This window comes from Hylobates moloch, unplaced genomic scaffold (genome assembly GCF_009828535.3).
Source record: "Hylobates moloch isolate HMO894 unplaced genomic scaffold, HMol_V3 SCAFFOLD_23, whole genome shotgun sequence".
Classification (NCBI taxonomy): domain Eukaryota; kingdom Metazoa; phylum Chordata; class Mammalia; order Primates; family Hylobatidae; genus Hylobates; species Hylobates moloch.
In genome coordinates, this window is record NW_026652298.1 from 23,066,140 (window position 1) to 23,089,454 (window position 23,315).

Genomic DNA, 23,315 nt, shown 5'->3' on the forward strand with positions numbered 1-23,315 from the left:
GATCTATTAATATTATAGAGTACAAGTGATTTAGAAAAATGATATAGTCAGTAAATAATGAATGCTAGAGAGGGAACAATTACTTTGGTCAAGATCGCCAGAATTATCTGAAATAGATCCACAGAAGAACAGGTACTTGAGCCAGAAATTAAAGATTTGTGAAGGAGTGAAAGAATGGAGGAACACACACTTGCTAGGCACCAACTAGGTGCCAGACACCATGAACCATCATTGCTCGGTCCTCACAATACCTGTAAAACAGCTATCGCTGTCTCTATCTTACAGATATAAACAGTTATCCTTGGAACCTAGACCTATCTGGTTTCCAAATTTTATGTTATTTCCCATCTTCTGGCTCCTGATTTGAGCAAAAGCATGAAGGCAGGGAAGTGTAAGGTGTGGCTGAGATAAAGTAAGCTACAGGGACAACCTGGGAGAGATGCCAAGACCCAGGGTCTACAAAAAAATTAAAAGAAAAAAATTAGCTGGTTGTGGCAGTATGGGCCTGTAGTCCCAGCTACTGGGGAAGCTGAAGTGAGAGGATCTCTTGAGCCCAGGAATTCAAGGTGGCAGTGAGTTATGATCTCACAACTGTACTCCAGCCTGGGCAACAAAGTGAGACTTCATCTCACTGGGGAGGTCTTTGATTGCCTAGTATCCCTGAGCAAAGCGTGAGTTCATTGTAAGCAGAGCCAGTCTTATAGTCCTCTGATTCTCCAAGCACAAAGCAAATCCAAAGCAGGAAGGAACTTTGCTACATTATCTCAGAAACTAGTTTGATAACAAGTTATATATTTCTACTCTAGATAAAAAGTAAGAGACTTACAGTACTGGATAAGAGACACAGATCAAGAAAACACTTTCATTAGCAATAAGGAAGAATAAATATGAAAGAGGTGATTAGACAACAATAGATTTCTATCTACCAAAATGGTTTAGTAGATGAGGGTGAGGGTCTAAATGAGCTTGATACTTTAATCAACATAATTTTTAAAAAAATCTAAACTCACAATCTACATAGTTAATTTCTGTTATACAGACCAACCTTTTCTATGTGTGGCAAAACTTCAGGACTTTCAGCCTCAGGCCCTAGAAAAGAACAATGTGTTTTCATTCCAGTTTTATGGAAGCACTAAAAACATATCTTCTCAGTTGACATTTCATAATCATATAACTGAAACTCCCTCAGTCAAGTGACACATCATATATTTTATTAATATTAATATTACATAAATTTATTAGTATAAAAATATTATTTTGGAAATGAAATTATAAAATTCTTGCATTTCTTAAAAAATATTTTATATAGCTCCAAAAAAATTGTAACTATTTGGAATTATTTCAGCTAAAAACCAAGAACTCTATTTTGGCTGAATTATACTAAGTACAGCATTTGTAACTACATAAGAAAAAGACTATCTACTTTCTCAGTGTCATTATCTCTTCCACTACAGGTACTTACAGCTTAAATGAACTCATGCTGTCTGGAGTTAGGCATGAAAAGAAATGTCCCTTATAGGGGCCAAAAGGACAGAGGGTCATCCTAGACAGTATGGAGGATTGCTGCATTGCCTCTGTGACTGCAAATTCACTATCTACTCTCACCCTGCCCCCTCTCAGCCAAGCTGGCAAACAGCAATTCACATCCAAGTTAGGTTAAAGGAGGATCTGGAAAAAAGATAGTTCTCCTCCGTTGTTCCTTTTACTTACTTTCTTTCTTTATTTTTTCTTTTGAGATGGAGTCTTGCTCTGCAGCCCAGGCTGGAGTGCAGTGGCACAATCTTGGCTCACTGCAACCTCCGCCTCTGAGTTCAAGTGATTCTCCTGCCTCAGCCTCTTGAGTAGCTGGGATTACAGGCATGCACCACCATGCCCAGCTAATTTTTGTATTTTTAGTAGAGGCAGGGTTTCACCATGTTGGCCAGGCTGGTCTCAAACCCCTGACCTCAAGTGATCCACTTGGCTTGGCCTCCCGAAGTGCTGGGATTACAGGTGTGAGGCACCACTCCCAGCCCATTTACTTTCATCATCAAGACCCAAGTATTCTGGCCAGGCATGGTGGCTCACGCCTGTAATCCCAGCACTTTGGGAAGCCAAGGTGGGCAGATCACTTGAGGTCAGGAGTTTGAGACCAGCCTGGCCAACAAGGTGAAATCCCGTCTCTACTAAAAATATAAAAATTAGCCAGCATGGTGGCACACACCTGTAATCCAGCTACTCGGGAGGCTGAGGCACGAGAATTGCTTGAACCTGGGAGGCAGAGGTTGCAGTGAGCCGAGATTGCACCACTGCACTCCCGCCTGGGCAATAGAGCAAGACTTCGCCCCCCCAAAAAAAAGAAAAGAAAAAAAGACCCAAATATTCTGACACACTTGAGTAGGAATTCAGAACTCACTGGAATTTCAAGCATATATCTGAGTCATTCTTTTGGTTTCTTTTGATTAGGTAATGTCTACATAGCTAAAGTAAAAGGAAGTAATTATCTACTGAACCTCAAAATGCATTCTCATAAGCAAGACAGGTTTTTCAGGGGGAAAAAGAAGCATAAGTATTCTTGCTGAGCTTCACATCCTAAAAGATAATAATAAACCTGTTTTTTTCCCTCATGTCACCTTTGCAATTTAATGATAAAACGCTATGAAAATCAGTTAGGAGAGCTAAAATCATGGCATATTACTTGCTCACAGCATGATAAGCAAAAAGTCATAAGAATAAATAATTTCTTATCTTTGGTTTAGAATTATTCCTGTCAACAAGTGACAACATATTTCATTGTGTGTATCTTACTTAACATTTTGTATCTCTACTTGCTTAAAATTTTAATACCAATGAAAGAAACATTTTAAAATAATAGATACATCTTCAACTATCTTTGCAAGAAGAGGTTTTTCTAAATAAAATTTCAGATATTTGGGGGATTAGAATTCAAAAACAGAAAAAGAGATTTCACTTTTCTTCCTTCTCTGAATCATAAAGAAACAACTCTCATAGACATTTTCTTCCACGTTGTTTTTAACAACTTCATCTTCAAAACTATAAAGCAAAAAAAAATAAAATTCTAAGGCTCCCAATCATCTGAATGGACCCCTCTTGGCCATGGGCATTCCAAAGTTGGTTCAGGCCTTGAAGGGAAGAAAGGGTCACACATGCCTCATTACACCCTCCCCCTTTTGGAACTGAGGAAAAGCCATCCAGCGTTAACATCAATACAGACCTTAAGTCTGTTAAAAAAAATTTTTATAATCTGCTCTGTCTGAACCCTGCTACCTACAAGCTTCATCTGCATGATAAAACTTTGGTCTCTACAACTCCTTATCATAACCCAAAGATTCCTTTCTATTGATTCCAGGTCTTTAGATAATAACTCTTTCAACCAATTGCCAATCAGAAAATCTTTGAATCCACCTATAAACTGGAAGCCCCCCGCCCCCACCTTGCTTCTGGTTTGTCCCACCTTTCCAGACCAAATCAATGTACTTCATCTTACACATATTGATTGATGTCTCATGTCTCCCTAAAATGTATAAAACTAGGCTGTGCCCTGACCACCTTGGGCACATGTTCTCAGAGTCTCCTGACGGCTGTGTCACAGGCCATGGTCACTCATATTTGGCTCAGAATAAATCTCTTCAAATGTTTTACAGAGTTTGACTCTTTTCGTTGACAAAATGATCATTCTTTTATGCCAACAGTTACTATTTTAAAAACTTAATAAAATATTTTACAGTAATTTGATTACCATATTAAAAACAAACACATTTAGAAGGAATTATCTTTTCTAACTACAAATTTTACTTTAAAGTTTTACAAATACATAAAGAACTCTTGAATTTTTGTCTATCCTTTCATAAATCATTAAAAGAATTTTCAAATTTTCTACTTTCACTTTAGAGAGGCAAAATGTAATGGTATACATGAGAAATAATTCTAAAGCATCAAATTCAAAGAAAATGGCCAGAGAAGCCTGGGTTAACTTATACACAAAATTTAACTTATACACAGGTGTTTTAAGGCCAAAGCTATTACATTTGCTTAGGATAGTTTGCTTATCTTTATCTTTCTAGGATTTGATTAGAATTTACCCTTTGAATTGGGACAGAGGTCTGTATTAGAACACAGTGAACTATAAAAGCTAACAATTTAATAATTTACTTGTACGTGATTTAACCTATAGTCTGAAATTATAATAAAACGAGCTTCTTGTTCTGAATACTCTGAAAGGAGTAAGGCAAGAGAGAGCTGCAATGAAGTGCCAGAATAGAAGAGAACTACCAATTCTAAGGATCTCTAGTCACAGCAGCTTTAGGGCAGCAAGAAACACACAAAGCAATAATCCTGGTGCATGTGGCACTATTTTTTATTTTTTAGAGATGGGGGTCTTGCTTTGTCACTCAGGCTGTAACGCAGTGGCACAATCATAGCCCATTGCCACTTCAAATTCCTGGGCCCAAGGGATCTTCCCGACTCAGCCTCCCTAGTAGCTGGGACTATAGGCATGCACTACCTCATCTGGCCATGTGGCACTTTTAAAAGAACAGCCTATGAGACTTGTGACTCAGAAGTTCGAGGAGAGTGGTGACAACAGTGCACAGATGCCAATGGCATCACAAGGCATTAATGGCTGGCACTCAGGAGGCCAAATGGGCAGGAGGTTGGAGTTATGGGAATATAGGACATAGTGGAACCCTGTTTTAAAATAAATACTAGAATTGGGTATGAGAAAAATAAAAATAAATTTTTGTGTAAATATTGATGACACCTGTTATAGTCAAAACCCAAAGGAGAGGCTGGGCGCAGTGGCTTACACCTGTAATCCCAGCATTTTGGGAGACCCAGGTGGGTGTATCACATGAGGTCACGAGTTTAAGACTAGCCTAGCCAACATGGTGAAACCCTGTCTGTAATAAAAATACAAAAATTAGCCAGGCCTGGTGGCACGTGCCTGTAATCCCAGCTACTCAGGAGGCTGAGACAGGACAATTGCTTGAACCCGGGAGGCGGAGGTTGCAGTGAACGGAGATTGCGCCACTGCACTCCAGCCTGGGTGAAAGAGAGAGGCTCCATCTCAAAAAAAAAAAAAAAAAAAAAAGAAAAGAAAATACCCAAAGAAGAAAAAGGAATGTCCAGGGCATGATGTTATCCATGACACCTCTGCCTCAAATTGTTCAATACATCCTCACACACACACACAAAAAAAGACTTCAACCTCTAAGATGACATCATTATAGCTTTATAAACATGACTTTTTGTTTAATCTATAACTACATCTTGTAAAAAGTGCTAAATAAGTTTTTACTAAATTTGGAGATTATGTTTGGCATAGTCTGAATTATGTTAGGCCATTTGATATTTATTAAACTTTTTTAAAATCACAAAGTCTTTTATATTTAAAGAGGAACATTAATTACCACTTGTACTTACATTTGTTTAATGGTCAATTTATTAAACTTCTATATCTAAGACATGAAAACTTGAAAATTACTATTTAACATTTAAACATTGATAACAAACTTAAATTTCCTTAAACAATTTAAACTAAAAATTTGAAATAATTTTTCATCATTTCAAATATATAAAAGACTACTGCTCTTAAACTAATTCTAAAATAACAGTATCATTGTTGTAATTCATTCTTCTTTATTTCTATACTTGTTCTTATACCTTTTTAAGATTAAAGTAATACTTACTCTGATACCTTCCCAGCGTTACAGATTACCTGATTTTTTTGTTAGGGTATGGGATTATTTCTCTCAAGATTATTCCAACCTGACCAGCCAATTATCTGGATTTACTTATAAATAAATACCTTAAACTTCACAAAGGTTATTTTTTGTAATCTAATGTTTTGTCCCAGAATGCTTTAAGTTTTACTTGGTTGGTGTTACAAAAGCTTTTGTCTTGTCATTTATTATGTACTGATATGTTACGTAGTGTTATTAGAAACTTATTCCTGCCATTTAGTATCTTATCATGATAGGCAGGGCCATCTAAGGCTTTTATTTACTAAGAGATAAGGATCTAGTCTCTGCAGAAAAGTCTCCTTAATTGGATATCAGGTTAATTTGTCATCTGGGGACACAGACCCCACTTTATACATTTTATGTGTCACTGCTGGTACTGTGTGGTGGGCCTTCCTTTCCTTGGTACAATTCTTACTTTTTCCAGGACTGCTTGACTCTTTCCCTACTTAAACAGTGATAAACAAAAATATCCTATGTTTTATAAATAGATATGTATTTAATTAAAAAAAAACAAAAAGCACAGATACTAACAGGCCCCCATTTCTTAGTCACTGAAACTTTCTTTTTTGAGATAGGGTCTCATGCTCACCCGCGCTGGAAACATGGCTCATGCAGTCTCAACCTCCTGGGCTCAAGCTATCCTCCCGCCTCAGTGCAGCTGAGACTATAGGCATGCACCACCATAACTGGATAATTTTGTATGTGTGTAGCAATGGGGGTCTTGCTGTGTTTCCCAGGCTGGTCTCGAACTCTTAGGCTCAAGCAATCATCCTGGCTCAGCCTCCCAAAGTGCTGGGATTACAGGTGTGAGCCACCACATCCAGCCCATTCTTAAACATCCTGCTATAGTTGTTTTTCTTTTTGTACTGAGACAATCTTTTGTACACTCTTAACATTTTTTTGAGTATCATTATGAACTCATGGTCTTTTCACAAACTTATTTCCATGAACTCTAAATTGCTGGGTTTTTATCCCTACTTAATTTATCAGTTTGGCCAGTTTATCACAGTTTGGCCACAGCACCACTGAGCTAACCATTTATCCTCCAGCACTGGCCCCAGACATCCTTGAAAGCATCCTTGCTTTTCAGTAATAATTGTATGTTCAGGCTCATCCTGATATTGTCATACTCCAAAATGGATCAGCTACCCTTTAAGAATCCCTGGTTTATTTAGCATTCACACCCTTAGCACCCATATACCTGGTATATAGTAGGATTAATAAGTATTTGTTAAAAGAATAAACAATATTAAAGACCAAACTCTAGACAGTAAAAGTACACGTAAGAGCTGGTGGTGGGCAGAAGTGGTACTGCTTTGTTGTTGTAGCAACAGAGCAAGAGAAGACAGAGCTTTTTAAATTTATCTTTCCAAAATGTTACCATGTCCTTGTATCCTTTTCTTATAATACTAGGTATCATTGAACACTACAAATCTTTACTACACTGTGACACAATATACCTGACATTCACTCTGGAGGAATCATTGGTAGACACTGCAAAGAGATAGACAGCTATCCTCTAATACAGCTCAAACCAAGGCAAAACTGGCCTGTGTGACTGCCAGTCAAGAAAGACATGAAATTCTTATTAAAAATCTTATGAACATAGGAAACAAACTTTGTTTTCAAATTTCAGCCCCCAAATCACATTTTGAGTGGCAGATACTAATGGCATCTGAGCTGCTACTCCCATAGGTACCTCTATGAAGCATGATCCAAGTCAAAAGCAACACTGATTTCATATTTATAAACGTATAGTAAGCCAGGCTTAGTAGAGCATGCCTCTAGTCCCAACTACTTGGGAGGCTAAGGCAGGATAATTTGCCTGAGCCCAGGAGGTCAAAGCTAATCTGAGCAACATAGCAAAAATAAATATATATATATATATATATATATATATATATATATATATATATATATTTTGACCAGCCTATTGTAATAATGTATATCTAATAAATATTTTGGTGGTTCAATGAAAGTCCAGACTGGCGAAACGACCCAATGAACATTGAACAATTTTTTCTAGTCCTAAAAAATCAATTAATAAAAATAAATTTTAAAATGAAAGAAAAAAGTGTTTCTCATTCAAATACAATTTAATTTTTCTTTTTCACTTAAAGGGCTTTACAAATAGGATAATTTTTTTGCTATATCATTCCAATTATTTTTACAATTATTACCAATTTGTTAACATTTTTGTTTCAAGTAACTGCAAAAATGAAGGAGAAAGCTGAAAAAATAATAAATGACCTGAGGAGTATATACAAGCTAAACTACATTTAGGTCTAAAGGTGACTTTGGAGGTGACTGTTTGCCAAAAAGGGGTAGGAAGGTCAGGGAGAAAATGGTCCTGAAATATGTAGTTTTTCTATCTACATCAAACACACTGATAGTTTGTCATTACAGTTTTAGATGTAAGTGAGAGTCATTAATGATAAATTTCTCCAGGCATTACTTATCATTCTTGTATTTCACAGCAGGCAAATAAAAGGTAGGGAATACCGAAGGTAAGAAGTTAAAAGCAAAATAAGGGTCATGCCTAATCTGCAATTTTCATCATCTTCCCTGTGATAATTAAAAGCTGATTAAAGAAAGGCAATCAGCTAACTATATTTTTTCTCAGCCTAATTTACTGCATAAATGTAATCAAGATACCTTCCTTTAAAAAAAAAAGCCTCTCATTTCAGCTGTTTTAAGAGCAGTTTTTAATGCAGCAGGCACAGCTACTGGAGTCCTATGCAAGAATAATAAATTAAGCATTCTCTCCTATCCAAAAACAGAAGTGATCAATATAAGCTGTCTTCAAATAAAAATGAAACTATTCATGTAGAATGATAATTTTTGAAGCAAATAGAAAAGAATGCTGATTTTTTTTTCCTAAAGTGTGATTCTTTAAGAACAAGCTGAAAACAAAATAAAACCATAGTTTGAGTTAACAGAATTTTTTCCCTTAATTGCAAGAGTATTTAAGACATAGTCTGAAAATAGAGGAAAGCTTCATCTAAATTATTACAAATAGTTATTTATGTTAGGTATGACTACAAACAACCTAAATGTCCAGTAGTAGAGGAACAATTAAATGAATTATAGTAAAGTCAGTAATACAATAAGGTATTATAAGGTCATCAAAATTCACATTTTTAAAAACATTATGACATAAGAAAATAACTTTGATAAACTATTACTTAAAATTTAAAAACAGGATACAAAACTATCTGCAAGATGATCCCAATTTTGTAGAAAGTATGAACAAAAACAAAAATATAAATAAAGCCTAAAGTAAAATGTACCAAAATGTTAACAAATGGTTCTCTAGGCAGAGAGAATATGGATGCTGTATTAGTCTTCCTTAGTCTTTTCTTTTTTCTATTTCTTTAAATGAACTTATAATGTTGGTAGCTGGGGCAAAAGGGTTATTTTACAACAATAGCAGTTTTCAAACTTTTTGATCTTCAGAATTCTTCATACTCTTAAAAATTATTGGTGTCTTATACTTATTTATATCTACATATTAGAAACTAAAATGAAGAACAAAATTAAATATGTATAAATTTTTAAATGACAGCAATAATCCAGGAACATATTAATATATTTTTATGAAAAATTATCTTTTCCAAAATGAAAAAAATTAGTGAGAAAAGTTGCAATTTTTGACATTTTAAATCATCTCTTTAACGTGTGGCTTAATGAAAGATGACTATCATCCTATATCTGCTACTGCATTCAATCTGTTGCCATATATAATTTTATTTGAAGTATATAACAAAAATCTGGCTTCACACAGATATGGAGTTGGAAAAGGGAGGAGTATTTTAATAGCCTTTTTGCATAATTGTGAATATTGCTTGGGTACAGAAAATAATACCCCAAAATACGACACTATGGCAAGCTGAGTACTCTGAATTAAAGAAAATTGAAAGGCCTGAGAAATAAGCTTCAGAACCAAGGTCTCCATCTGACCTTCCCCCTCACCCCCATCCCATTTCTCTGATCTTTTTTTTCTTGAAGGACCTGAAGGGACTCTCTCCAGAATTTCCTTATCTGACTAAGAAAGCTTCTTGAAAAAACAAAATAAAATGGTCTTAAAATCCCCTCCCTAGGAATCTCATTAAACAACCAGGAAAGATTAACTATCAGAGAAAAGACTAAAAGTCTCTAAGGCCAGGACAGGACACCATGTCCAGACAAATTCTTTATCTATTCTTCTGACAGCAGCTCTAAGAGACTACCCAAGACTTTATCTGCCTAAGACAACCTTTGTTCAGAGTGAAGTTCTGTCTCTCATCTTGCCATCAATTCCCCCAAAACTTAGAGGAACTTGTCCCAGGCCATTGTTTTTTGGGCGTATTCATTTCCCCTGAAAATCATTTACTGCTATATCCTCCATCTCCTCTTCCCCTATGAAGAATGGTATATAAACATCTGGACCTCACTGGGTTATTGGGTAACCACACTCCTGTGATTTTCCCCCATGTACATTAAATAAACTTTATACGCATTTTTATTCTATAAATCTTTCTTTTGTCTGTTCATTTTCAGCAAACCTTCACTGAGGGTAGAGGACGCTTTCCCCCTCTACCCCTAAAATATTCTTTTTCAATATTACAGCAAAATTATTTAATCAACAACACTTTCCTAAAAGGAAATGTAGGAAACTCAAACAAAATTAATGAACTTTTTGCATTCTATTACATTAAAACCCATAGTCTATCTTGCACTTTTGAATGGGTCTTTTACCTTTACATGATTTTGTAACATCATGCATTGGTCTTTTAGAAAATACTTATGCACTGAGTTATGTACGTTTTCCTAATGTTGACACATTTCATTATAAAATATCAAAAAATCACCTCTCAAGTTAAAAAAAAAAGGTGAAACCAGTTTTCTTCCAATGCTTACAACTCAAACAAGTGCACAGGCGTTTTACTCAAGATAAACACCATGGCTGCACACGGTGGCTCATGCCTGTAATCCCAGCACTTTGGGAGGCCCAGGCAGGTGGATCACTTGAGGCCAGGAGTTCAAGACCAGTGTGGCCAACATGGCAAAACGCTGTCTCTACTAAAAATACAAAAATTAGCCAGACAAGGTGGCACACACCTGTAGTCCCAGCTACTTGGGAGGCTGAGGCACAAGAATTGCTTGAATCTGGCAGACAGAGGTTGCAGTGACCCGAGATCGTACCACTGCACTCCAGCCTGGATGACAGAGTGAGACTCTGGTTCAAAAAAAAAGATTAATATCACGTATCAGTATGCACAGAAATGCTTTAAGCATACTTTCTATTTCATCACACAGAATATTAAAAATATATATATTTAAAGGTGGAGACTTACTAAAATTAATAATTTTCCTGCCTCATCAAACACAAATTGTGTTAAGTGAAACTGGCTTCTTTTTATTTTTGTAACGGAGAGCACATATCAGTGAAAAAACACAATGACTACTAGTATTCTTTGGTGCCACTGCCTTGGTTCCTATTAAGACTCCAGCATTTAACCCACCATTACTTTAGCACTATTGTGCAAATGTAAATACCATGAAATAGGCAACTAATGTGTTAGTATTATTATGAAAATAGTTTTGACCTCACAGACCCTTTAAAAGAATCTCATGGACTCCCAAAGTGTTCACAGACCATACTTTGAGAATCACTGTTTTAAAAGAACTGAAAGGATAGTTTCTTTCCTTCCTTCCTTCCTTGCTTCCTTCCTTCCTTCCTGCTTTTCTGCTTTCCTGCTTTCCTGCCTTCTTGCTTTCTTGCTTTCTTTCTTGCTTTCTTTCTCGCTTTTGAGACAGAGTCTTACTCTGTTGCCCAGGCTGGAGTGCAGTGGCATGATCTCAGCTCACTGCAACCTCCACTTCCCAGGCTCAAGCAATTCTCATGCCTCAGCCTCCTGAATAGCTGGGATTACAGACGCCCACCAACACGCCAGGCTAATTTTGTATTTTTTATTAGAGATGGGGTTTCACCATATTGGCCAGGCTGGTCTCGAACTCCTGACCTCAGGTAATCTGCCTGCCTCAGTCTCCCAGAATGCTAGGATTACAAGCGTGAGCCACCACACCCAGCCGAGTTTCTTAAGGTATAATAAGTGTATGAAGTCTAATTTCAATAAGTTTTACAAAGCCTTCATGCCATGCTTTTATTTATTTGCAGCCCCTTCATAAATTTGCACCTTCAAGCTATGCTTTAAATTCGCTTTTAAAATAATAGACAACAAAGTTAATCTGATTCAATGCCTTTTATGAAATAAAACTTATCTAGAATGTACGTAAAATAACATATTTTTGCTACAAAATGGGCAATTATTCAAAAATATACAATAATTCTAGAACTCTTAAAAATGAATATTCATCTTAGATGTGCAAAATGACAAAAATACCTACAACATAATGAAGCCAAAAATTAGTATACTTACTGTAACAGAGCTTGATTTCGTTCTGTTTCATCTTGAGACTGCTAGGAAAAAAAAAAGTTTTTTCTAACTGGTAAGTGTTAATTCAATGCAACAAGCTAAAAAAATTAACATTTAAAGTAATTTTTGTGTTATTCTTTCTTAGCTTCTTTTTATTGTGGTAAAATACACATAAAATTTACTATCTATTTACTATCTGTACGTTTTTAAGTGTGCAGTTCTCTGGCATTAAGTATACTCACACTGTTATACAACCAAGACCACCATGCACTTTCAGAACTTTTTCATTTTCCCAAACTGAAACTCCATGCTCATTAAACACTAACTCCCCACTCCCCTCTCCACAACCCATGGCAGCCACCATTCTTTCTGTCTTTATTGATTTACTACTCTAGAAACATCATATAAGAGATATAAAATTTTAATCGTTCTGTGACTAGCTCATTTCACTTAGTATTCAAGGTTTATCTATGTTGTGGCATGTATCTGCATTTTCTTCCATTTTAAGACTGAATAATATTCTACTGTATGTATGTACCACATTTGGTTTATTCATCTATTGATGGACACTTGCAGCGCTTCCAACCTTTTTTGGCTACTGAGAATAATGCTGCCATGAACATGTGTGTACAAATATATCTATTCAAGTCCCTGCTTTCACTTCTTCGGCATATACAATCAGAAGTGAAATTGCTAAATCATTAAGGTGATTCTATGTTTAACTTTTTTAAGGAATAGCCATACCATTTTCCACAGCAGTTCCCATCTGCTATGTACAAGGGTTCCAATTTCTCTACATTCTTGCCAACACTTGTTATTTTGGGTTTTTTTTTTTTTTTTAAATAATAGTCATCATAATGAGTGTAAAGTGGTATTTCATTGTGATTTTGATTTGCATTTCCCTAATGATTAGTGATACTGACCATCTGTTAATTGGCCATTTTTATATCTTCTTTGGTGAAATGTCTATTTGAGCCCTTTACTCATTTTTTAATTCAGTTGTTTTTTTTTCTGCTGTGGAGTTGTAAGAACTCTTTATATATTCTGTAAACCACACATCATTTGCAAATATTTTCTCCCATTCCATAAGATGCTTTTATACTCTGTTGATGGTATCCTTTGATGCTCAAAAGTTTTTAATTTTCATATAATCTAACTTATCTTTTTTTTCTTGTTGCCTGTGCTTTTGGTGTGATAACTAAGAAATCATTGCCAAATCCACTGTCATGATACTCTTCTCCAACGTTTTCTTCTAAGAGTTTTATAGTTTTGGCTCTTCTGTCTTTATTATAACTCCTTTCCACAAAAAAAAAAAGTAGAACTTAAGTGAAGAGAAAGAGAAGTGTTCTTTTTTTATTCCTAGTTTTTTCCTCTTCATTAATATGTGATGATTCTGAACAGCCATTCTTGTCCAGTTCTGAGTTTTAGTATTTCCCCTAAGGACCAGAAATTATATGACCTCTGTGTTACAGTGTTAAATACTAAACTGAGCAGGGCACAGTGGGTCACACCTGTAATCCTAGCACTTTGGGAGGTCAACGTGGGCAGACAGCTTGAGCCCAGGAGTTGGAGACCAGCCTAGGAAACATGGTAAAACCCAGTTTCTACAAAAAAAAAAAAAAAAAAATTAGCCAGGCATGGTTGCCCATGCCTATAGTTCCAACTACCTAGGAGGCTGAGGTGGGAGGATCACCTGAACCCAGGGAGGTTGAGGCTGCAGTGAGCTGTGATTGCACCACTGCACCCCAGCCTGGGTGACAGAGACCCCATCTCAAAACTGATTCTGCCTAATTCTTAATTCACATCAGAAAATATGAAGTTGTTGTGTCCCTTTCAAAAAAGATAAAATACACTGATAATATGCTTCCATCTTAAGAGTTCACAACCTACTGGCTTTTGTCACCTTAAAAGGAATCTTTACCTTTAATATGTTGTCAGCATCTAAGAGCTTTAGAAAAAGACTTCTCTTTAGGGGCCCTTTATGTTTGTTTCTATGATCAGTTATAAAGCTCTCTGAAAATAAAGCCATTAGGCTGAACTTGCAAGCATTTTCATGATTACACTAATACAATACAGAGCTAATGCCACTGAATACAAGTGGGGGCTGGAGATGTTAATTCGTTAATTAACAATATTCAAATCATATCAAAAAATACAAATAAACCAATGTGATAACCTCAACCTTCTCCAATTAATGCTTAGTATTATGTACTGATAATGCATCCCTAAACACCCCAAAGTTACATTAGTTTCACACGTATATACTTCCCAAGCAGGCTTTACAGAGCTAAGAGGCCAGAGATAAGAAATGTCGAGAGACAAACCCAGAAACTCCCAAGAATTAATTAAACAGGGTATACTTACACACTTACAAGATATTTCTGTGTCTCTGCAAAGTAATTTTTCAAATATTTGTAATATTCACTTCATTTATCTTACTAAAGGACCAGTGACTTTTTCTGTTGAGGACTAATTATTCACTTGACTCTACCTACATAAGGTTCTACACTGAACTCCTGGGCTCAAGCTATCTGCCCATGTTGGCCTCTAGAAGTGCAAAAGTAAATGCAAAAGGTAAGAAAGCAAGTAGGAAGGAAGGTTGCTCCTGACAGCCGAATTTTTTCCTCCTCTATAGACAGAACTACCAACCAGGAGCTAATGCCATTGAATACAAGTAGGGGCTGGAGCTGTTAATTTGTTAATGAACAAATGCAAGAATACATGTCAATCAATTTTTTCATAAGAAACACAAATTGGCATCTATCTTTTTAATACATGTGACTGAACCTTCCCCTGTCTTTACCCCACTGCATTTTGACAAGGCCATTAAACTGTAGAGTTTTCTTGTTTTTTTTTGTTTTGGAGCTAGGATGTGAGAGGTAAGAGAGGTTAATTGTGTTAATTTAGAGGATCTAGAAAAGAAGCAAATCTATTTCTATATCCTCAACCAAAAAAGCAATCTCTTGCTATCTGAGAACATTCTCTTTCACTGATTCATGGATAACTGGCAGTGGAGTGGAATAAGTCTGGCTTGCCGGATCAGCCCAACCAATCCTGGCTCTCCATGACACACTGAATGTCTTACACAAACTACCTTCACATTTGGTAGACCAGAATAGTAGTTACTGGTATTCAATAAGTGTTTGAAGTACCTGGATGAATTGCTAACAACATTTGCTTAAGATATCTTTCTTTCAGAGTGAGGTACCCAAACTTGGTCACGTATAGAGATATTTAAAAATATTTCCAAATATCCATACAACTGCCTTTTAGAGGGTTCCCTCTGGACATATGGTACAATCTGTGTACTGCTTCAGTATTCTTAAATGTTGACATCCACTCACTAGGATCTAACACAACTTAAAAACACAGTGATTTAACCACTGAATGAGAATTGTCTTTACTCCAGCTAAGTTAGGTGCTAAAGCCCCATTTTCATCCTACTTCTTCCCAGAAATATTCCTAAGTCATTGCAACTTCTGAACAGAGACAGCAATTTTAGGAAGCAAGTCAGGATGAATTAAAGAGCCAGGAAAAGTATACCATTGGCAGTAGTGATCAGCTCAGTAGAGTCAGGGGTACCTAACTTTAGAAAAATCACATTGTATTTGAGTAGCCCAGCAATTTATTACTCAGTGAGGCAGCTAGTAAGAGAGAATGCTACCTGCCCACTGGGGCTTTAAAAGACCATGCAGTGCATAATCTCTCCATGAGCTCTGGCCTTGCCAGCCCTGATCCTTCTTCTATTACACACTCATCAAACAAGCCTGTGGTTATTTATTTCCCCTTCAAGGTTTCCTTTAATGCTCATTTTAACTGATTCTCTCTCTGAATCTGGATAAAGGTAGAAGACGGAGGCTGCAAAAGGGAAAAGGAAAGTGAGATTCAAGTTGTATTCACAACTCTCAGATAAATAGTTCTGAGGTAGAAGAAGCAGCCTACTGGTAATAATTGCACAATTCAATTAATCATTACTGCCTGTCAACAAGTATCTTCTAGATGACCAAAAACTGACTATGAGACCAGTGATGCCCACTGTATTAGTCAGGATCCTCCAGAGAAGCAGAACCAATGGGATGTGTACATATGTAGAAAGAGTTTTATTATAAGGAATTGGCTCCCACAATTATGGAAACTAGCAAGTGCAAATATGCAGTGTGAACTGTCAGGCTCGAGACACAGCCAGCCAACTGTATAGTTCCAGTCTAAAGGTGAACAGGCAGGGAACCAGAACAGTCAATAGTACAGATGAAGTTTAAAGGCCAGCAGGAAATCACCTGGGAGAGCTAATGGTGCTGATAAAATCTAAAGACAGTCTGCTACAGAATTCTCTCTTGCGGGGAGAGGCAGGTCTTTTTGTTCTATTCAGGTCTTCCAACTGATTAGATGAGGCCTACCCACATGATGGAGGGCAGTCTGCTTTACTCACGTCCACTGACTTTAATGTTAATTTCATTCAAAAACACTCACAGAAATATCCAGAATAATGTTTGACCAACTATCTGAACATTCTGCGACCCAGCCAAGTTGACACATAAAATGAATCATCATGCCCCCCTAATTTTGACATACTCATGTCTCCATTATCTCTCCAGGCATATCACTAAACTCTCCAAACAAACCAAAATCTATTCATGTAACGTTTTAAAACTGCTTGCCATATAGCATACATGTAAAGAACTAGAAAAGGAATTTTATAAGACCCAACAAAAATGAGGAGTATGAAATATTTTTTAAGATTGCTGCCTACATTTAAAAAAATTAATATGACATACATCAAATCAAAGATCTTCTATTTCTTCATTGTCTGTTCTTATTTAAAATAGCTCATCATTTCTAAAATAGTATTCTTCAAAGTTGAAATGTCGATATTGGTATCTGTGAATCTGGGAAGAATTTATTCAGAAACCTGTTTCATAATTATTTAGAATTTACTTAGAAATCTAATTCCAGTTGCAAAACAACAAATTAAAAAAACACTCTGAGAAAGTGCCTTTTTAGGTATCTCAATTTCTTTATCTGATAAAATCAGTTTCTCTCATATAGTTAAATTTCAAAAGGTTTATTTTCATAGGATAAAACAATGAAAGAAGCAACATTTATCAATTTAGAAAATAGCATTAATTAAAATTTGCTACAGATGTGCATATACTGGGATTACATTGCCTTTTACTGTAGACAAAAGTAGGATATAAAAGAATGTTAAAGGAGGTATCTATTCTTCCAATGAAAGTTTTTTAAAAAGAAACAAATATTCAATACTTCACTTATCCTTCTTAATCTAATTTTACAAGCCCATACTCAACAGATGGCTAGTTTACTATCTGATGATAAAGTTTTGAAGAATGTTAACTCTTCAAGTCCTCTAAGGCAATTGTTCCAAGCTGACTGAATATTAGAAGTTAATTGGAAGACTTTTGAAAACTGAACATTCCCAGGTTCCACCCACGTATGGGTCTGAGAACCCATATATTTAAAAAGCTACCCAAATGGGTCTGATAATCATACTTTTTAAACCATGTTCTGAGGTACAATACAGTTGCTGGTACAACAATCACATAGCAAATGTTTCTGAAGTAAATTGAAAGAAAAATAATTATTACCTCCTATTTCACAATTACTGAAGCCAGAGGAAATAAATATTATTTTTTCTGAACTCAGAAGTTACAAAATTAATCTTTAAATGAGTTATTAGAAGCCAAATATAGATCTCTCAATTTCAAGGAAAGATATTTGGTGTTAAATGTTTTGCTTTTTATCAGAGATCATTTATTTGATACACTTTCCTAAGTATGATATTAAGTAGACCTTCACATTAACTTTTGGGAAATGCTGTCAGTTTCTGCTACTAAAATGTATGTATCTTCCCTTCCATTCCTTATCTCTGGTTAGCTAACTTATTTATGCCAAGGTGCTAACAGAATCATCCCTTACTTTTCCCCATGACATTTGCTTTAAAAAAAAATTGAGATTTTTCTCTTTGATGTAGGTGTTCAGTGCTATAAATCTCTTTCTTAACACTCCTTAGCTGTGCCTCAGAGATTCTGATATGTTGTGTCTTTGCTTTCATTAATTTCAAAGAACGTCTTGATTTCTGCCTTAATTTCATTATTTACTCAAAAGTCATTCAGGAGAAAGTTGTTTAATTTCTGTGTAATTGTATGGTTTTGAGCAATTTTCTTGGCCTTAACTTCTATTTTTATTGCGCTGTGGTCCAAGAGTGTGGTTGGTATGATTTCAGTTTTTTGAGTTTGATGAAAATTGTTTCACGTCCGATTGCAGGGTCAATTTTAGAGTATGTGCCATGTGGCAATGAAAAGAATGTATATTCTGTTGTCTTCGGGTAGAGAGTTCTGTAGATGTCTACTAGGTCCATTTGGTCAAGTGTTGAGTTCAGGTCCTGAATCTCTTTGTAAATTTTCTGCCTCAATGATCTGTCTAATACTGTTGGTGTGGTGTTGAAGTCTCCCAGTATTATTGTGTGGGAGTCCAAGTCTCTTCTTAGGTCTCTAAGAACTTGCTTTATGAATATGGGTGCACCTGAGTTGGGTGCCTACAGATTTAGGACAGTTAGGTCTTCTTGTTGAATGGAACCCTTTACCATTATGTAATGCCCTTCTTTTTCTTGCTATGGACTAGGGAAGGGAATGTCCCTCTTTGCCTTCTTTGATCTTTGTTGCTTAAAGGCTGTTTTGTCTGAAATTAGGATTGCATAACCTGCTTTTTTCTGTTTTCTATTTGCTTGGTGGATTTTTCTCCAACCTTTTATTTTGAGCCTATGGGTATCACTGTATGTGAGATGGGTCTCTTGAAGACAGCATACCTCTGGGTCTTACCTCTTTATCCAGCTTGCCACTCTGTGCCTTTTAATGGGGACATTTAGTTCATTTATATTCAAGGTTAGTATTGATATGTGTGGATTTGATCCTGTCATGTTGTTAGCTGGTCATTATGCAGATTTGTTTGTGTGGTTGCTTTATACTGTCACTGGTCTGTGTACTTAAGTGTGTTTTTGTAGTGGCTGGTAACAATCTTTCCTTTCCATATTTAATGCTTCTTTTAGGAGCTCTTGTAAGGAAGTTCTGGTGGTAATGAATTCCCTGAGCATTTGCTTGTCTCAAAAGGATCTTATTTCTCAAATTAACAACTAAACATCACAACTAGAAGAACTGGAGAAGTAAGAGTAAAGCAACCTCAAAGCTGGTAGAAGACAAGAAATATCCAAAAATCAGAGCTGAACTGAAGGAGACAGAGACATGAAAACCATAAAAAGATCAACAAATCCAGAAGTTGGTTCTTTGGAAAAAATTAATAGGACAGATAGAATTCTAGGTAGACTAATAAAGAAGAAAAGAGAGAAGATCCAAGTAAACAATTAGAAATGGCAAAGGAGATGCTACCACTGACCCCACAGAAATGCAAACAGCCATCAGAGACAACTACGAACACCTCTATGCACATAAATCTAAAATTCCAGAAGAAATGGATAAATTCCTGGACATATACATGCTTCCAAAACTGAATCAGGAAGAAATTGAATACTTAAACAGACCAATAATGAGCTCTGAAATTAAATCAGTATAAACAGCCTACCAACTAGGAAAAGCCCAGGACCAGAGAGATTCACAGCTGAATTATAACAGATGTACAAACAAGAGCTGGTGCCATTCCCACTGAAGTTATTACAAAAAATTGAGGAGGAGAGACTCATCCCCAACTCATTCTAGGAGGCTAGCATAATCCTAATACTAAAACCTGTCAGAGCCACAACAAAAAAAAGAAAACTTCAGACCAATATCCTTGATGAACATATATGCTCATCAAAATCCTCAACAAAATACTAACAAACTAAATGTGAATTAGCACAACAAAAAGCTAATTCACCAGGATCGAGCAGGCCTTATCTCTGGAATGCTTCAACATATTCAAATCAATAAATGTGATTCATCACATAAACAGAAATAAAAGACAAAAACCACATGATTATCCCAACAGATGCAGAAAAGGCTTTCAATCAAATTCAAATCCCTTCATGTTAAAAACCCTCAATAACCTAGGCATTGAAGGAACAAACTCCAAAATAATAAGAGCCACCTATGACAAAGCCACAGCCACCACCAAACATCATACTGAATGGGCAAAACTTGGAAGCATTCCCCTTGAAAACCAGAACAAAATAAGGATGCCCTCTCTCACCACTCTATTCAACATAATATTGGAAGTCCTGGCCACAGCAGTCAGGTAAGAGAAAGAAATAAAAGGCATCCAAATAAAAAGAGAGGAAGTCAAACTATCCCTGTTTGCAGATGACATGCTTCTATATCTAGAAAACCCCATAGTCTCTGCTCCGTGAGCTGATAAGCAACTTCAGCAAAGTTTTAGAACACAAAATTGATGTACAAAAATCAGTAGCATTCCTATACACCAAGAGCAGCCAAACTGATAGCCAAAAGTAACACAATCCCATTCACAATTGCCAAAACTACAACACCAAAAACAAACAAACAAGCAAACAAACAAAAAAACTAGGAATCCAGCTAACTAGGGATGTGAAAGAGCTCTACAATGAGAATTATAAAACACTGCTCAAAGAAATCATAGGTGACACAAATAGAAGAACATTCCATACTCATGAATAGGAAGACTCAATATTGTTAAAATAAGCATATCAACCAAAGCAATTTACAGATTCAATGCTATGAGATCCTTCACAGAACCAGAAAAAACTATTCTAAAATTCATATGGAACCAGAAAAGAGCCCGAATAGCCAAGGCAATCCTAAGCGAAAGAAAAAGCTGGAGGAATCACATTGCCTGTCTTCAAACTGTACAAAGCTACAGTAACCAAATCAGCATGGTACTGGTACAAAAATAGACACATAAACCAACGGAACAGAACAGAATGCCCAGAAATATAGCTACACACCTATGACCATCTGATCTTTGGCAAAGCTGACAAAAACGAGCAATGGGGAAAGAACTCCTTATTCAATAAAAGGTGCTGGGATAACTGGCTAGCTATATACAGAAGGTTGAAGCTGGACCTCTTTCTTACACCATATATAAAAATCAACTCAAGATGGATTAAAGATCTAAATATAAAACTTAAAACTATACAAACCCTGGAAGATAACCTAGGAAATACCATTTTGGACATGGGAACTGGCAAAGATTTGATGATGAAAATTCCAAAAGCAATCCCAAGAAAAACAAAAACTGACAATTGGGACCTAATTAAACCAAACAGCTTCTGCACAGCAAAAGAAACTATCAACAGAGTAAACAGGCAACGTACAGAATGGTAGAAAACATTCAACAGGCAACCTATGGAATGGAGAAAATGTTTGCAAATTATATATCTGAAAAAGGTCTAATACACAGAATCTACAAGGAACTTACACAAATGTACAAGCAAAAAACAACTCCATTAAAAAGTGGGCAATGGCCAGGCACGGTGGCTCACACCTGTAATTCCAGCACTCTGGAGGCCAAGGCGGGTGGATCACCTGAGGTCGAAAGTTTGAGACCAGCCTAACCAACACAGAGAAACCCTGTCTCTACTAAAAATACAAAAAAATTAGCCGAGCATGGTGGTGCATGCCTGTAATTCCAGCTACTCGGGAGGCTGAGGCAGGAGAATCGCTTGAACCTGGGAGGCAGACACTGTGGTGAGCTGAGATCATGCCATTGCATGCCAGACTGGACAACGAGAGCAAAACTCCATCTCAAAAAAAAAAAAAAAAGTGGGCAAAAGACATGAACAGACACTTTACACAAGAAGACATATACGTGGCCAACAAGCATACAAAAAAATGCTCAATGTCACTAATCATTCAGGAAATGCAAATCAATGAGATACCAGCTCACACCAGTCAAAATGGCTATTAAAATTTAAAGAATAACAGGCCAGCTGCAGTGGCTAATGCTTGTAATCCCAGCACTTTGGGAGGTCAAAGTGGGCAGATCACTTGCAGTCAGGTGTTTGAGACCAGCCTGGCCAACATGGCAAAACCCTGTCTCCACTAAAAATACAAAAATTACCCAGGCATGGTGGCACGTGGTGGAATACTATGTAGCCATAAAGAAGAATAAGATCATGTCCTTTGCAGCAACATGGATGGAACTGTAGGCCATTATCCTTAGCAAACTAATGCAGAAACAGAAAACCAAATAACGCATGTTCTCACTTACAGGTAGGAGCTAAATCATGAGAACACGTGGACAGAAGGAGGGGAAAAACAGATACTGGAGCTTACTTCAGGGAGAATGACGGGAGAAGGAAAAGGTTCAGAAAAAAAAACTGTGGGGTACTATGCTTAGTACCCAGGTGATAATAATCCGTACACCAAAAAAATTGATTCTCAGAAATCTACATGCAGTTTGAAATGACATAAAGTCAAAATCATATTTTAAAAGACAAAAAAAGTAAAAATTCTTTGTGTGTATGTGCATGCACACACACATACATACATTCACACACATAAGACAACAGAAGTGTCTTTTCAGTGGCCTATATCTCAAATTATACCATACAGGCTATATCTTCTTCACAAGTTTAAGAAGAAGCCCTAATATAAAATGGAGATGAAAATCATAATTATTACATCCTATTTTAACCTCTGTTCCTCTCATATCTGCATCTCTACCAAAGGGTGAAAAACATAAGAGGTGTAAGAGTGGACAAAAGAAAACACAGTTCACTTTTGAACAACACAGGCTTGAACTGTGCAAGTTCACTTATACATGAATTTTTTTCAACCCCTGCCGCCCCTGGGAAAGCAAAACCAACCCCTCCTCTTTCTCTCTTTTTCTTCCCCAGTCTACTCAATGTGAAGACAATAGGATGAAGATCTTTATGATGACCTACTTGCACTTAATGAATAGTAAATATGTTTTCTCTTCTTTATGATCTTCTTAACATTTTCTTTTCTCTATCTTACTGTGTTGTAACAATATAGTATATAATACATATAAAAGAATATGTATTGACTATCAATAAGGCTTCCAGTCAACAGTAGGCTATAAGTAGTTAAGTTTTGGGAGAGTCAAAAGTTGCATGTGGATTTTTCACTGCACAGAGGGTCGGCATCCCTAACTCCCAAATTGTTCAAGGATCAACTGTATTTTAAATTCTCCCTTCTAAAACAATTGTTTT

At 36.3% G+C, this 23,315-nt stretch overlaps 1 protein-coding gene across 2 annotated transcripts in view; it reads right to left on the reverse strand.

Annotated features, from left to right (window-relative positions):
* The window catches only part of ANKRD31 (ankyrin repeat domain 31), a 175,456-nt gene that overhangs the window by 137,456 nt on the left and 14,685 nt on the right, over positions 1 to 23,315 (reverse strand). For both annotated transcript variants that reach the window (XM_032144985.2, XM_032144984.2), the window contains exons 4-6: positions 12,164 to 12,201; positions 7,694 to 7,769; positions 1,046 to 1,090 (exon numbers count right to left, since the gene is read on the reverse strand). In XM_032144985.2, the coding sequence (XP_032000876.1) occupies positions 1,046 to 1,090; positions 7,694 to 7,769; positions 12,164 to 12,201 (159 nt within the window). The remainder of the gene's footprint in view (positions 1 to 1,045; positions 1,091 to 7,693; positions 7,770 to 12,163; positions 12,202 to 23,315) is intronic.